This window comes from Zootoca vivipara, chromosome 15 (assembly GCF_965207765.1).
Source record: "Zootoca vivipara chromosome 15, rZooViv2.hap1.1, whole genome shotgun sequence".
NCBI classification, from domain to species: Eukaryota; Metazoa; Chordata; class Lepidosauria; order Squamata; family Lacertidae; genus Zootoca; species Zootoca vivipara.
The window spans coordinates 22,020,554-22,036,365 of NC_142598.1; the positions used below are offsets into that span (position 1 = coordinate 22,020,554).

At 45.6% G+C, this 15,812-nt stretch overlaps 1 protein-coding gene across 1 annotated transcript in view; it reads right to left on the bottom strand.

The window, feature by feature from the left end:
* Positions 1-1,780: 1,780 nt before the first annotated feature.
* Positions 1,781-15,812, bottom strand: part of LOC118097792 (transient receptor potential cation channel subfamily V member 6-like) — a 32,461-nt gene continuing 18,429 nt past the window's right edge. Inside the window, exons 8-16 of the mRNA XM_035141029.3 lie at positions 15,313-15,459; positions 8,613-8,825; positions 7,252-7,338; positions 6,379-6,455; positions 5,430-5,595; positions 4,704-4,770; positions 3,454-3,722; positions 2,603-2,709; positions 1,781-2,045 (exon numbers count right to left, since the gene is read on the bottom strand). Of these exons, the coding sequence (XP_034996920.3) occupies positions 1,781-2,045; positions 2,603-2,709; positions 3,454-3,722; positions 4,704-4,770; positions 5,430-5,595; positions 6,379-6,455; positions 7,252-7,338; positions 8,613-8,825; positions 15,313-15,459 (1,398 nt within the window). The remainder of the gene's footprint in view (positions 2,046-2,602; positions 2,710-3,453; positions 3,723-4,703; positions 4,771-5,429; positions 5,596-6,378; positions 6,456-7,251; positions 7,339-8,612; positions 8,826-15,312; positions 15,460-15,812) is intronic.

Here is a 15,812-nt window from a genome sequence, read left to right on the forward strand (position 1 = left end):
ACTCAGAAGCCCTGATTGAAGCCACAGCCCAAACTAATTCCATGATAGGAACTGTCATAGTACAAAATGTTTTTAGCAGTCAAGGTTTCATAAATAAAAATATTCTGTGCAAGTACATTTCCTTGGGCTAGTTGAGACCTCTCCTCGCTGCTCTTGCTACAGAGGAATGTGGGTAACTTTCCACTGAGTTCTGCAGTTGGAGAGGCAGCAATCTTAAGTCACTCCTTCACTTTAAGTAATGACCGGTTCTTGTTTTCCTTCTGTAATGAACTTCAAAGTGATGATAAAGCTGGAGGGAGACTACAGAAGCACCAAGTCTCATTCTCGTCGTTCTTGTGGAAAGACAAGTTTCCCTTCTAAGTTGTAGCTTCAGGAAAGGCCATCTCAAGCTCATAGTCCTGGAAGCATGAAAGCCCCTCGGAAACGTTTCACTAAGTTTGACTCTGCAGGTGTTTTTTTCCCCTTCTTCTTGAGCAGGAACTTCACAAGTTCACCTTACTGTAAAGCAAAGGCAAGGAGCCACTGATGCATGTGCAAAACTCGTAATAAAAAATTGAGCTAGCTTGGCTATTTTATTTGAACTCCAGATCTACTTTAAGCAGAATTTGGGGGGAAACAGTTCTCAGAAGGGTCCAAGAGGTTTATGCACCTATATTCACCAGTGTCTGCTATGCCAGCTGGATCGCAATCCATACACCCGTATCCTGCCTCACATTTGCTCTCCCCTCATAATCAGGCACCGTAAAATGCTACCGCGGGTGAGCAGGAAGCTATACGTTGGAGCACTTTCCCACAAAATATGCACACAGGCACTTGCAACAGCTGGTAAGATGGACACAACAGGCCTCGGTCTCCTTGCGCAAGGAGAAGTAGTAGCAGCAGCTGTACGTGAGCACAAATGAGTTCATAAACCTCTTTCCCCTGACCCCCACCCCAACCCGCAATAGCAAATATTAGCAGAGGTCAATTCAGCCAAGGAAAAATGGCCTTAATCCTGCTATTTCAAGAACAGAGGAGTCCAATGACATGGCCCTAGAAAAGTTCTCCCTGGGATAAAATCCAGCGCCACACATTTGGCTTAAAGTGCACTAGCTTCCCATACTCAAAAAGCAGAACCCACTCTGTAGCATTGTGGAAATGTATTTAGTTGAGGTGATGTCCGTACTCTTTAAGGGTCCCTGGAATGCTGGCTAGCTATCTGCTGCTTAGTTGCTGTGTCAGAATTAGCCAGCTCCCTGAGTTTAAATAATGTTTTCCCCTCCTTCAAATTAGATTTAAAATTTCCATAGTGCTGGCTCTTCAGAGAATAGGGAAGCTTTTGTGGAATGTTGCCTGGGAACATGCTGACAGACAGGAACTCTTGATCGGGTCATAACTGAACTCCCAATGAAAACCCCTTTGATGCAGGTGAAACTCCGGTGCTGTCCTTAGGATAATTTCTGCAGGAAGGAGATACATATCCCCTTGGGTCTGTTGCACCGAAGTGCAGGGGCAGTGCACTTGAGAGGGATGCAATGAACTCATGGGACCACAAGATCGCAAGAACTGGGTGCTGTTGCGCTCAGCTCCTGTTTGCAGGCTTCCAACGGGAATCTGTGAGAACAGATCTGTTCTCCCACTGTGAGAACAGGATGCTGGACAAGATGGGTCTTTGGCCTGAACAAGCAGAACTCTTCTTATGTTCTTACAAACGCCAGCTGATAAGATCCCTCCAGCACCTGGAGGAATTAATGATGCATTGCAAAGCACCAGTAGCGTGCAGAGTCAGCAAAGAACCATCTCAGACATGGTAGACCTCTTCTTCCAAGGCATGGTTCACTTCCCCGCGTAGGTGGCTGAAGGTGTTGTTCCGCAGGATTTGCCAACCGCGGTGGAAACTGCTCTGGGTTGTGCTCCGCGAGACAGTTGGAGATGGTTCCTTCCAGAAAGGATCGTTCAGCTCTAGCTTCGCGGATAACTTGTCCAGCTCCTCTTTGTCTTGGCCCTTAAAGGCTTCTGCATAGCGAAGCATCTTCTGCTTGCTGGCATCCAAACGCTCTTCCACCCTGTGCGGATTAGAAACAATGAGGTTGAGGACTTTTCTCCAACTTCTACTACCAATAAGGCAACCTTGGTGTTATCAGCAGCAAGCTCTAACCAACGAGCTGCAAGTCACTTAATGGTCTGACTTAGCTGCTATCTATGTTGCCCTTAGATAGATGACAGATGATAGATAGATAGATCAGGCTTCCTCAAGCTCAGCCCTCCAGATGCTTTGAGACTACAATTCCCATCTTCCCTGACCACTGGTCCTGCTAGCTAGGGATCATGGGAGTTGTAGGCCAAAAACATCTGGAGGGCCGAGGTTGAGGAAGCCTGTGATAGATAGATTAGAATTCAGGCATGTCAAACCTGCAGCCCTCCAGATGTTTTGGCCTACAACTCCCATGATCCCTAGCTAGCAGGACCAGTGGTTGGGGAAGATGGGAATTGTAGTCCAAAACATCTGGAGGGCTGCAGGTTTGACATGCCTGGATTAGATAGATGACAGACAGACAGCTGCAATTGTTGTGCCATCAAACTCATTCACTCCTGCATACAGCACTAGACAGAAGGGACTCACCTGAGGAACCACCTGTCCCCTAGTCCGTACTCTCGCCCACAGATGCCAGAGCGAGGCCAGAGGCATCGTGGGAGTTTCCGCTCAAGCATGACTGTAGTGGCAACAACCTGAAGAAGAACAGAAGGTCAGGGTGCAATTCTTCGACTTGACAGGTTCGTATTCAGAAATCAATCTGTTTCAGATTATCTCAATTTTAAAATCCACTGGGTGGAATTGAGATTAATAATGGAGAACAACTAATTTTTTAAAAAAATATATTAATGAAGTGATATTTGAGGTAATATGAAGCTATAAGGTAACATCTAGATCATAGCTAGAGAAGCAGCAGCAGACACTATCAATAGCTACCATTTTTACACACTCAGTCTACAGGAAGCCAGTTTCATGACTACGGCCAGGCGTGCCAGCCGAGGGGCTGTGAGGCACTTTGCCTCACCCCTGAAATTCTTAGGGAGGGGGCCGGGCCCCCTCAATGTTGAGCGGTGACATAGTATGCCATGTCAGCACATCACAAGATGTGGTGCATGATGTCAGACGTCGGCCCCTTCAATAGCAGGGCAAGTTGGCCCTTCTGACTGTGGCCTTCCTCAAATAACTTGGCCAAGTGCAGACTGAAGTGCTGAGAATTCTTGTTCAGAAATCCCCAGGCTGTCTACAGGACCAGAATTCCCAGGGTTTCCTTGCCTGGGAGCCATGGAACCCAAACTAGACTAAAACCAGTGTAAATTTGCACATGTGCTAAGCATGCAGAGGTGGCCTTTGTAGCACTTCTCACCCTGACTCCCACCAACCCCATGAAAACCTTACTCATTCTCATGCCGCTAGAATCTCTGCCATGCTCATGTTCTTACCTGTGCTCTCCAAAGCTCATCCCGTTCGCTGGCCACCCGCCAGTGGGTGTCGCCCATCATGGCAATAAGCAAGTTCAGCATGAGCAGAGTGGCAATGATCGCAAAAGCAAAGTACACCACACTGAACATGACAGGTAGGTCCACTTCATAGTTGGCAGGTCCGTCAATGATGGTCAGGAACAGCTCAAAGGTGCTGAAGAGAGACATGGGGTAGTTGTAGAAATGCCCCACGCCATTAGGGTCCTCTGTCTGGAAGATGATGTAAAAGGCTGGTGGTAGAAGGAAGGAAGGAAGGAGACAAAGAGGGCTGGTCAACTACAGAAGATGTCAAGGGAAAGGCTGCAGGGTGCATTCTATTAATAATAACAATATTAGTAGCAATAGCAGCAGCAGCAAGAATAATAATAATAATAATAAATAAAAAACAACTGCCCTATACTCATAGATCTCAGGGCAGTTCACAACATAAAATCACAATACAAAAAACAGAAAATACATAATAAAAACAAAGTCAAAGGCAACCCAGTGATGCCCCCCTTCCACAACACACTTTAAAAGGGCATTGGATGTAAACCAGCCAATGGCCTGCTTAAAGAGGAATGTTTTTTTCACCTGGCGCCAGGTGAACCTCTCTGGAGAGAGCATTTGACAAATGGGGAGCCACTGCAGAAAAGGCCCGTTCTTGTGTTACCACCCTCCTGACTTCTCATGGAGGAGGCACACGAATAAGGACCTCAGGGTCTGGGTAGGTTCATACGGAGAGAAGTGGTCCTTGATGTATTGTGGTTCTGAGCCGTTTAAGGCTTTATGGGTCAAAACCAGCACTTTCCAAAATTGTGTAGTACTTTCCAGTTTATGGGCTGCACCTACTGTCACTGAACCTACACCATTGAAGGCACATTAACACCATGCCTTTTGCTTCTCTGGCCCATTGTTTCCTAGCTTCCTTGCCTGTTGACTCTGTGCCAATAGTACACAGTTCCCTGCTCTCTCAGGGTGAGGCTCCACTCTAGCTATTTTCCCCCTTCTTTGGTCTTTGCTCAGTTCCATACTCCTTCCACTCACTTCTCTACATCCACCACTACACCCTTCCTGCAGATCTCTTCTTCTTAATCTAGCACTGCCTCTGTCCCTCTTCCTTCAGGCACCCTATCTTTGGAAGCTCAGTTCTTTTGAGCTCCATTCTTGCATAGTAAAAACTGATATGAATCCCCACAGCCACTCAATGCACCCATCCGTTTCTGTCTCACCTGATGCAAAGCCAAGTATTACAACCGCCATTAGGCCACAGAAGCGTATAAGATCTCCAAAGATCATCTGAAGGAAGGAGAGAAATGAGATGTTGTGAAATCCAAGCTGTCGACAGCACGGTTATTTCCCACCCAATAAATATCTAGTTTGGACATTTAAAGGTAGACTAGGTCCCTGCTCCTGCCAACCTAGCAGTTTGAAAGCATGTCAAGGTGCAAGTAGATAAATAGGTACCACTACAATGAGAAGGTAAACGGCGTTTCTATGTGCTGCTCTGGTTCACCAGAAGCGGCTTTGTCATGCTGGCCACATGACCTGGAAGCTGTATGCCGGCTCCCTTGGCTAATAAAACGAGATGAGCGCTGCAACCCCAGAGTCGGTCACGACTGGACCTAATGGTCAGGGGTCCCTTTACCTTTTTAGGTAGGCTCACAGGCTGTAGCTATCCTCAAATTGCCAGCTCCAGATTGCTGGAAATGATAGGCCATTAGTCTGATTCAGTTCCTAAGGCAACTCTTAGGAGGCATGGGGGGGGGGAACTGTTGGGATTTAAGGCATTTTACTCCTGCTTTTGGAGTCTATTCCTGCCATGGCCAGCCTTTTTAGCCCTTTCTAAGCAACAGATTCTTCTGGAAGGAAGTTTAGATAGGAGGCAAATGGGAGACAGAATCTTGAATTCACATATCTGTACTGTATTTGCAACAAGGTCATGTGGCATTCCTCACCTTCTGTATCATAATGGTGAAGGGGCCAAGCATCTGAAAGCCTCGAGCGAAATACATGATGTTGCACCAGCCCAGAACCAAGGCACAGGACATGGGTACCACCTCTCCATCGGTGCTTGTGAGTCGCATTACCATGGTCACCAGGATCAAACATGCATACATGATGCTGCAAAGGAAATGGTACGATCAGGAATGTGGACACCTACAGGCGGTTATCCCGCTGTCAGGGACTGGCTGGATGAGGAAGAGTGGTGGGACCTGCCCACCCAAGAGCCCCCCAAGGAGGGCACAGAAGAAGACAACTTAGATCCCAGATCCTGGTGGTGGAACACTGAAGATCAGTCTGCAGAAGGGACAAGCTGGGAGGTGCTAGAAGCAGGGGATTGAGTGATCAAGAGAGGGCAGGAGATGGAGAGCCTTCCAGGAAAGGCTTAGAAGCTGAGTCATAATGTGAGCGCAGAGTCAGACAGAGAGGAATCAGAGGTTGGCCCTGATACACAGCAGCAGGACAGTCCCAGTCCTGCTGGCTATTCTCCCCCTCTGACATCGTGATCGAGGCGAATACTGCACATGGCTGAGCAATGGGCCAGACAGACCCAGGGGAGGAGCTCGCCCCCTTGACGCAGCCGCCTTCTGCTTGGGAGGGATCTAGCGTGAAAAGATAGAGGGGAAAGAGTGGAGCTAGATTTTACTCTAGGAAAACCCCCAGCAAACAACCTAGAGGCTATCACTGTGTCCTCTTGAGACATCTTCTCACTACCAGCTGAGGAATAAAACTGACTAATTCACTCACATTTTGACTTCAGGATGAAAATGTTAGTTGTGACTCTAAAGAAAGAGATCTGGCATAGAAGAAGCCCTTAAAAGGGATGGGAAGATGGGGAATAAGAGACAGAGAGCAGGTTAGTAAAGGAGGGTTTTTAGGAGTTTTGGAGATGTAGAGACTCACATGATGATGTGGAAAGGTCCTCCCAGGATGGTTCGTCCAAAATACTTAGTGGCTCCAACTCTTAGAATATCTGGAATCTGAAACAATTGCATCAGTTAGAAAGGAACATCCATTTTTCACCCAGAGCTGGAGCTACTTGTGCCCTCATAGCCATTTGGTCTAGCCCAGAAGCCTACCCTCATTATGACTACTTTTTATTATGCTGCCTATTATTATGCTTTATATTATGTAATTATTATTATGCTCCATAAAATATGTTCTTATGGTTGTACAACATCCTAGGGTCTTTTGGTAAACGGTGGTATATAACACTACCACCACGTCACCTTGGGCTTTTCTGTCTCCTAGATACCAGTTTAAGGGTCTAGGGGTGTTAGGGAGGGGATTAAGATCTGTTGTGGAAGTGATGTGCTCCCCAAAATAAGTAATTTTAAAATATAATCTTCCCCGAGTCTATTGAATAAAGTCATGTATAGATCATGCGGATAGTAGTGGCAAGGTAGAATTTGGGGTGTATTGGCCAAACACTTCCAACAGGCAGCATAAATACCACAAACTATATTTGACTCAATGCATAAAATCAACAAGCTGGATTGCCTTATTTCAGTCTGCAAGATAGGTAGCTGCTGGTTATAGTAATCAAGTCATGTATAGTTTACACTGTTGTTTGCTACCAGTTGGAAGTGCTTGGGCCAAACTGCAATGTCCATGGTTTTCTGGAGGAAGTGTTGACAACCGAACTGGTTTCAAAATTTTGTAGTCTAGATATGCTCTATTAAAGCACAAGAGTTCAGTGCCGACCCAAATGGAAAATGGAGCTCCTGGGCTGCTTTTGGTGTCGTTTGAACAATAGCTGTTGCTGGTTTTTCTCACCTCTAGGAGCAAAATTGCCATGGCTCCTATCACAGTGATCAGCTCCCCCACCAGCCTGAGATGATCTTCATATGTCTGATAGGACTCCTAAAAAAGAGAGAGGAGAGAAGAAAGGACAACTGGTTAGTGAACGAATAAGGAGATGAGACAGCCCTGAAAAAGCAACACATTGAACTTGGGAAGGCTTGACCCTTGATTTCCCCCCATTGCTTCTAGGCATCCTTAAAAATAGGGTTTTGTTTTTTACATTGCTTGGTATTCATATTCTTCTGTTTTCTTTCTGTTCTTGTTTCAGCTTTGAAAGTTCATAAATGTTGTTTACTTTGCACTTTGCAGAAACAATTAATAACTTTTTTTAAAAAAAAACCACAGCCAATAAACTTTTACATTGATACATACATAGTTGGCAGGTTTTGACTAAACTTTCACAACTATATAAGAGGCAAAACCAGCAGGGTATAGAATTTGTTTAATAAATCGATACGGAAATACAGGGGAAGCCAAAGAGAGGGGTGTTGAGAAATGTGGATATATAAATTGTTCAATTAAGATTTGTGGAAAATTCATTGTTATAATTTGAAAATTCAATAAAAATTATTTTATTTTATTTTTTTAAAAAAATACATAGTTGGAATGCACCAGGGTTTCCTGGATTATCTCTTTGCCCTCTTCAAGCTCTCCCTATGGCGATAGATGCAAGACAAGGCAATAAACTCCCTGAGATGGAAGAGTGGATTCCTGCCATTTCAGGCTGCAGGCGGGGAGATGCAATTTTTCAAAACGTGGAACTTCAGGGAGAAATGTTCCAGCCTAGCTCTGTCTCTGCTATAGTAGTTATTTTACCCGGTAAGTACAGTGGTACCTTGCAAGACAAATGCCCTGCAAGACTAATTTTTCGCAAGACGAATGCGTCTTGCGATCTGATGGTGACTCTCAAGACGAATTCATTTTGCGAAAAATTCATCTTTCAAATTGCGGTTTCCCATGGGAATGCATTGAAATTTAATTAATGCGTTCCTATGGGCAAAAAAAGAAATTTCAATGCATTCCTATGGGAAACCGCAATTCGCAATATGAATTTTTCGCAAAACGAATTGACTCACGGAACGAATTAAATTCGACTTGCGAGGCACCACTGTATGGACATTTTCAAAAGTGAGATACGTCTTTCCCCACCTGCAATCTTAAATGGTATAAAGCCCTTTTAATTCCTTAAGGTTTTACTATTTGTTCCTGCTTCGTCTTGCAGCATGCATGGATTCACTGAGAAACGTGGACCAACAGAACAGGCCTGTTTATTTATATAAGAGGCTATTAACAAAAATAATTGAATTTTAACAGGGGGAAACACACACACACACCTGCAGTGTTTTCTGCACAGCAATGGTAATGTCCCGATCATCTGTTTGGTTTTCTGACCGTGATTTCAGAGGTCTGTAAGTGCAGGACATGGTGAAGCAGATCATGTACAGGACATAGAATAATGCCAGGAAGCAGAAGTATGGGCGCCCATAAGTGTTCCACTTCAGACTCACAAGCTCCTTAACCGGCGTAATGTCTAGGATGCGACGAGCCTGTTGGGAAGAAGCAGAGATTTACTTTAGCTCCAAAAGACATTTCTTACTGGGACACAGTTTGAAGGGAGGATGGAAGAAACACATTTCTACAAAAAAAATGTATCTCCAAAAAGCTTCTCTCTCTCTCTCTCTCTCCTTTCCATCCCAAGTGAGGGCAAATTCTTAGAGGAGAATGAGTGCAGATCTCTGCAAACATTTGTCAGGGCAGCTTTCCAAAGCATGAACTAAAGGGTTAGACTGCTTATCTGTCATGAACAGGGATGGAGGAGAAATATGATTCAGTTCGCATTTAAAGCTGAATCTCTCAAATCAGTACTTTCTGAAACAACATACAAACCAAAACACAGTCTTTGAAATTCTACACTGATCTGAATTTTGCAATGGAGTTCTCCAATCAACAGTTGTCTACAAAAATGCATGCATCAGGGGGATGTTGAGAAAATTAAGATGCTGGTGGAAGTAACATACAAAAAAATGCATTCAATCAGGGGAAATAGCATGCAGAAAGGTGTACAGTACACAAGTCAAAACTGCATATAAAAACGTGTTTATTAGGAGAAATTCACCCTAAAACGCTGATGATTTTCCAACTGCTGCAAAACACAAGAGAACTGAATTTTAGCTTGGGCAAATGAGAAGCTAGGAAAATTAAAATGGACAGTTCTTTCCATCCCTAGTCTTGAGTGGTTGTGTGTATGTGTCCTGGTGCAACAGAGAGCAGATTAGATGGCTGTGGGTGGAGGTGGGGAGCACAGATATGAAGCATTCTGCCTTCTTCTGCTTAAAGGGGAACCTCTCTGCCACAATACCTAGATGGTGTTATTCTTTGCCCTTCGCAACACTCAAATCCTGCCTCTTCTTTGAAGGATTTAGCTTTATATCTTAAGTCACCATCCCCCGCTGAAAGGAACCCCAAGTAGACATATTACGACATTTCCACATCCATGCCCCTTGCTGCCTCTGGTATATTTCACCACTTTACTGTCTCATTGTAAGTTCTTTAAAGCAGGAAGATCCTGTTTATTTATGTTACACTGTTGCTGCAGAAGTAGCAGAGAAAAATGATGATTATAATGAGATGGTAGTAGATAAAATGTTGGTAGGGCAACAACACATGGAACCAATGGCACAGTCCACTCAGAAACCCTGCTCTGCAGGCTCCCTTGAGATGAATGGGAGCTGAGCAACAGCCCCAGCACCAATTGCACCTCAAAGCCAGCTGGGAAACTTGACAAGCTCCTGCCGGAGTTCTGTTGTTTAGTCGTTTAGTCTTGCACTGCCTCCCGTAGTTTGGTCAAACTCATGTTCGTAGCTTCGAGAACACTGTCCAACCATCTTGTCCTCTGTCGTCCCCTTCTCCTAGTGCCGGAGTTCAGATATGTGGAAATGGATTTCCTTTCCTCCCACAACGGGGCATATTTCTGTGATGCACAAGCGGTTCTGCTTCTGCAGCCCACAAACCGCCCTGAGGAGGGAAATCTGTAGGCTACTCAAGGAATCTGAGGTGGGGGAGAAGCCATGCTTCTTCCTCCCAAATGCCTGTAGAGCTGCTAGGGGGAGGGGGAAGCTGCAAGACTGTCTCGTCTTTCTATTCGCTTTCCCTGAAGGAGCAGAGGAGGTGAAATAGGGCCCTGCTCTCACTTTCTCTGTAGCTCAGGAAAACTTGGGGGCAGGGGGAGGCAGGATTTGTCCTTTGGGAATATCTATAGACATCATATGGGACCCAGGTGGCGCTGTGGTTAAACCACTGAGCCTAGGGCTTGCTGATCAGAAGGTCGGCGGTTCGAATCCCTGTGACGGGGTGAGCTCCCGTTGCTTGGTCCCAGCTCCTGCCAACCTAATAGTTCGAAAGCACGTCAAAATGCAAGTAGATAAATAGGAACCGCTACAGCGGGAAGGTAAACGGCGTTTCCATGTGCTGCTCTGGTTTGCCAGAAGCGGCTTTGTCATGCTGGCCACATGACCTGGAAGCTATACGCCGGCTCCCTCAGCCAATAATGCGAGATGAGCACGCAACCCCAGAGTCGGTCACGACTGGACCTAATAGTCAGGGGTCCCTTTACCTTTTATAGACATCATAAAATAATAAGACAAGCCGTTTATTGGGTTTGCAGACCTTACGAAGGAAATGCATTTGCCCAGTATAGCAATTAATCCCCATGCTGGGTGTGGGTATGTTTATATGGCATACCTTCCAACATTTCTCCAATGAGAATAGGGGTGTCCTATTCCATCATCATCATCATCATCATCATCAATACCCTGCCCATCTGACTGGGTTGCCAAAGCCACTCTGGGTGGCTTCCAACAGATATAAAAGCATAATAAAACATTTTTATAAAAAACTTCCCTAAACAGGGCTGTCTTCACATGGCTCAGGGGTCGGAAAACTCACTCCATAAGGTGTAACATTTCCCCAACGAAAATAGAGACATCATGAGGAAAAGCAGGACATTCCGGGATCAAATCAGAAACTGGGACTGCTTCAGTAAATCTGGGACTGTCCCTGGAAAAAAGGGACACTTGGAGGGGCTGGTGTTGGGGAGGGGGACAAGGTTAAACTTGGGTTCCAGCTTAGGGCTGGGTCCTATCAGGCAAGAGATCTGGATGAGAACAGACCTTTATTTTCTACTGCACGTGCAAACGTCTCTTGGCTTAGTCCTGATACATATACTGGAGGAAGCGACTACAAAAGGGTAACCACAGTTTCCTGGTGGGCCAAGAAAGTGAACAAGAGTGGCAAGGAAGAAAAAAAAAGGGGGGGAGATATGGGGGAAATTGAGGGTTATAGAATAGGTCAAGGCTAGGGAGCCTGTGGTCCTCTGGGTGTTGTTAGCCTCCAAATCCCATCATCCCTAAGCATTAGCAATGCTGGCTGGGGCTGAAGGGAGCTGGAATGCAACAACATCTGGAAGTCCACAGGTTCCTTATCCAGGGAAAAGAGGCATTCAATGGCAAACAGAAGGCACATAAAGTTAGCAATAAAAGAGAGGATGGAACACAGAGGTGGGGAAGCCTGCTCACCAGGCTTCGAAGGCAATTTTTTTTTATTGCAGTTTTAACAGCCAGCATAAATGCAACTTTGCTTATCTGGAAACCGCCACCCGAGATTTACAATAATACAGGTGCCAAAAAGGTAGCACAGGGGAGGGAAAGTGGAAAATGTTTACAGAACAATGTGGAAACTGGGATTGTAAGTTTTCATGACTTCTGCTAGCAACTGATGTCATTAATAGATAGGCCCAAAGCATTGTATGACACATACTTCAAAGGGGATGCCAGATAATACCTTAGTTATGTGCTGGTGCTTGCAAGAGATCTGCTACCATGCCATGAGAAATTAATTTAATAACGGAGAGGAAATCTAGGACAGGGGCAGGCAGATGAGAAGGGGGGACGGTGGAACCAGGTACTTCCACATGGCAGTTTACTGCTAAGTGTTACTAAGTGTTTTGCGCAAAACCACCAGTCAAATTAGCCATATCCCATGCACAAGTTCACTATCCCTTCGTTGCTGGATACCGTGCATGTTTTGTGCAGCTTCCACAGGATGTCGTCCTTATCAAAATGCCATGCCATATCATTTCCCCTGTTTAATCTGGATTTATACCATTTCCAGGGATTAAACAGGGAAACAAAGTCCAAAATCATGTGGAAGGGACTCCAGTTTACTGTTAAAACATGAAATTGTGCTGATGTGTATACAGTACAGGTCTACGATTACCCATGGGTGGTATCTAGGATTTGTAATTTATGCTCAGAGGCAAATCCTATAGATGAAGTATGAAGTAGCATAGGGCACATGGGGGCGTTAATTACTCTCTAGGGCTAGTCATAGCTCTACAGCAGGGGTCCCCAAACTACGGCCCCCGGGCCGGATGCGGCCCAATCGGCCTTCCAATCCGGCCCGCGACGACCCCCGCCGCCCGCTGCCGCCGCCCGCTCTCACGGCGCGCGGCGCAGCGGCGATCTAAAAAATCGCCAAAAAATCGCCGAAAATCCTTTGTGCGCATGCGTATGGGCCTCTCCTGACCCGGAAGAGGTCATTTCTGGTGCACTTCCGGGTCAGGGGAGGCCCATACGCATGCGCACAAGCGATTTTCGGTGATTTTTTTCCCGCACGGGCGCGTGTGCGCATGCGCACGGGCGCGCACTCCCCCGCCCTCCGGCCCGCTGCGCGCGCACTCCCCTGCCCTCCGGCCCACCGCGCGGTCGGCGCGGCGGGCACCAGCCCGCCGCACGGTAAGTCTGGGGACCCCTGCTCTACAGTAAATGCATAGGAGATCTGAAACAAATCTATAATGAAAAAGAAAGGGAAAGGAGGAGGGTGTTGTGCAAGCCAGAGCGGCATGCTGCAGTGTTGGGTGTGGCCTACAGTGTTGGGTGTGGCCTACCAAAGACCAAGGCTGCATATGTAAATGTGCTTCCAACCACGTTCCATAGTGCCATTTCATGTTTATGATGGTGCAAAGAGGTCAAAAAAAGAAATTAATGACGTCAAATGTCCCAAATCATACAGGCGAGCTGGTTGATAACAGTTGCTGCCACAAAGGCATTTAACATGCCTATTGTGTGAGAAGTATTTCCCATGTAATAAACAAGCCATAGAATTTAATGGGAAGACTGCCAAGCAGCATATGCAACTTTCACAGCAGGGTTTGCAAAGTCTTAACAGGCGAACCATTTTTTTTCCGGGGGTAACAAAGCTGCATCTGCCAGAGTTCAAACCTGGGAAATTTGGACTACAAAGCATGTACTGTATCACTGAGCTATAGTCTTAAGCAGTTGCAGCCTGCAAAGGTAGGTATACACACACACACACATTTTTCAAATAGGGTTTTCAGTAAATCGGTGGCCAAGGCTTCAGAATAATTGGCTATTCTCAATGGCTTTGCAGCTTGGGAGCCCTTGTTATTACTGTGTTTTCAGGCCCAGAGGCCAAATCTAAGGCGCTGCCTCTGACCAAACCTGCGCTTCTGCTTCTGAATTTTACTCACGGGAAGGTTCTGGTTCATATGAAAAGTGACAGTCTAGCCCTAGCAGCCACCCTAGCCCTGTTGCAGCTTCCCAACAGCATATACTGTTTGATGGACATCCTGGAAAAAAGGAAGGCTGCAGTATCTAGTGGGGTTTTTAGGAGGCCAGTGGGATAGAAGCAGTTTGCCTTGGGAGGAAGAAAACAAACAGGAAAAGAAAGGACGATTGAAGTTAAATTGCCCAAGTTTCATGAGGCTAGATGTGTGCATTAAGGCTTCATTATCTCACCGAATACACTGCAATTAGTAACGCGAGCATGGCAAGCAGCTTCTTGGATCTTTAAGAATATTCCACAATGCAACTTACACTTTGAGATAGATTGCAAAGCCCCAGAATCCACAACCGCCATTCCCTTCCCTTCCCAATGAAGGCTGGAAGCCAATAGGGGACACAGGGCCAGCTTGCTACAGGCTGAAGGCTACTGTGCAGAGGATACTCCTTCTGAACACACCTGTAGTCCTTAGAGGTACTTGAGACCTTTCGAAACAGACTTTTTTCCCCTTTTGACTTGAAGAAAGAACTGAACTTTGCTACGATATCTCTGGAATTCTGTTCTGAGAGGAAAAGCAACATAAAGCAAGGGAGCATGCCTATGTGTTTGAAAAAGAGCTCTGCATGCCGTGCCGAATCGGCAAATTTAACGATGGAAATTAAGAGATCAAGAAGAGGCAGACCTTAAGGAGGAGTGGGAACCTTTTGCTGAATATTGAAAGAATTGTTGTAAACATGTGAAAACGCAGGTTGGATTTGAATGAAGAGCAGCAGTTGAATAGTTGGAGAATGGTGTGGAAAAGGCACAGGATATTTATAATATGCAGCAATTTTAGAAATTACGGGGGATACCATGGAGGAGTAGAGGGGAAGTTGAATGTGAAACGAATGTGTATCTGGAAAGTACAGTGGTACATTGGTTCCTGAACGGCTTGGCTCCCGAACGCTGCAAACCCGAAAGTGTTCCTGTTTGCAAATGTTTTTTGAAAGAAGACTGTCCGATGCAGCTTCCGATTGAGTACAGGAAGCTCCTGCAGCCAATCGGTAGCTGCGCCTTGGTTTTTGAACGGTTTTGGGAGTCAAACCAATTTTTACAATTATTACAGCCTAATAAATTTCACTGAGAAAACAGAAAAGCGCACAGGCCATTTAGCCTGGAAAGCTACACTGTCACCTGCAGCTTCAGCAATGTTCCAATGGACAGTTTGTGTATTTGCAGTGCAAGGCTGCATTCTTTCACTCTGTCCCACAAACTTGAAGTCCGTGATGCAAATCCTGTTCTGGAATCCCACCACTTTTTCTCCTTCTTCCTTTCATCAGCTGGCCAAGGAAGTCCTAAACATTGTGGATTGTACGAACAGCTGGCATAAGGACCACTCAGATTGCTCCTTCAATAACACCAGCACAGTCCTCTTTTCCACAAAGACAAAAAAAAGGGATCTGAGCTCCACAGTACCTCTCTTCTCTTGGTTGAGACAATAAGCTCTAGAAAAGGCTGGTCTTCGTTCCAGGAGTCTATTTCCGTGAGGTCGTAGAAAATGTTGTTAATGGGCCCAAAGGACCACATCACATGCTTTCGCTTCTGCATAAGGTGCTGGAACATCTGAAGAAAGACAGCAAGAGTTACAGAAAATCCAAGACTTGGTGCTGGACTGTTTGGGGCTGGGGGAAGAGCCTATTGTTGTCATTTGAGTGAAAATTCATAGACCCCAAAACCTACTTAATTTGCACTTCCTGAAACAATATTTGAACTGATGAAACCTTTGAAATTTTTGTACTTGTTCACCTAATTGGACATGAGCCAAGCCCGGTGCATAATTAATCTCCACATTTCAGAACAGTTGTTTTGCAAGGATCTAGTTTACCAATCCAGTTTTGCAAACTGGAGTGAGGTAGGAAAGGGGATCCACAAATCACTAGAATTTATTGGTTGTGCAAATAATTTTTCTACATGTG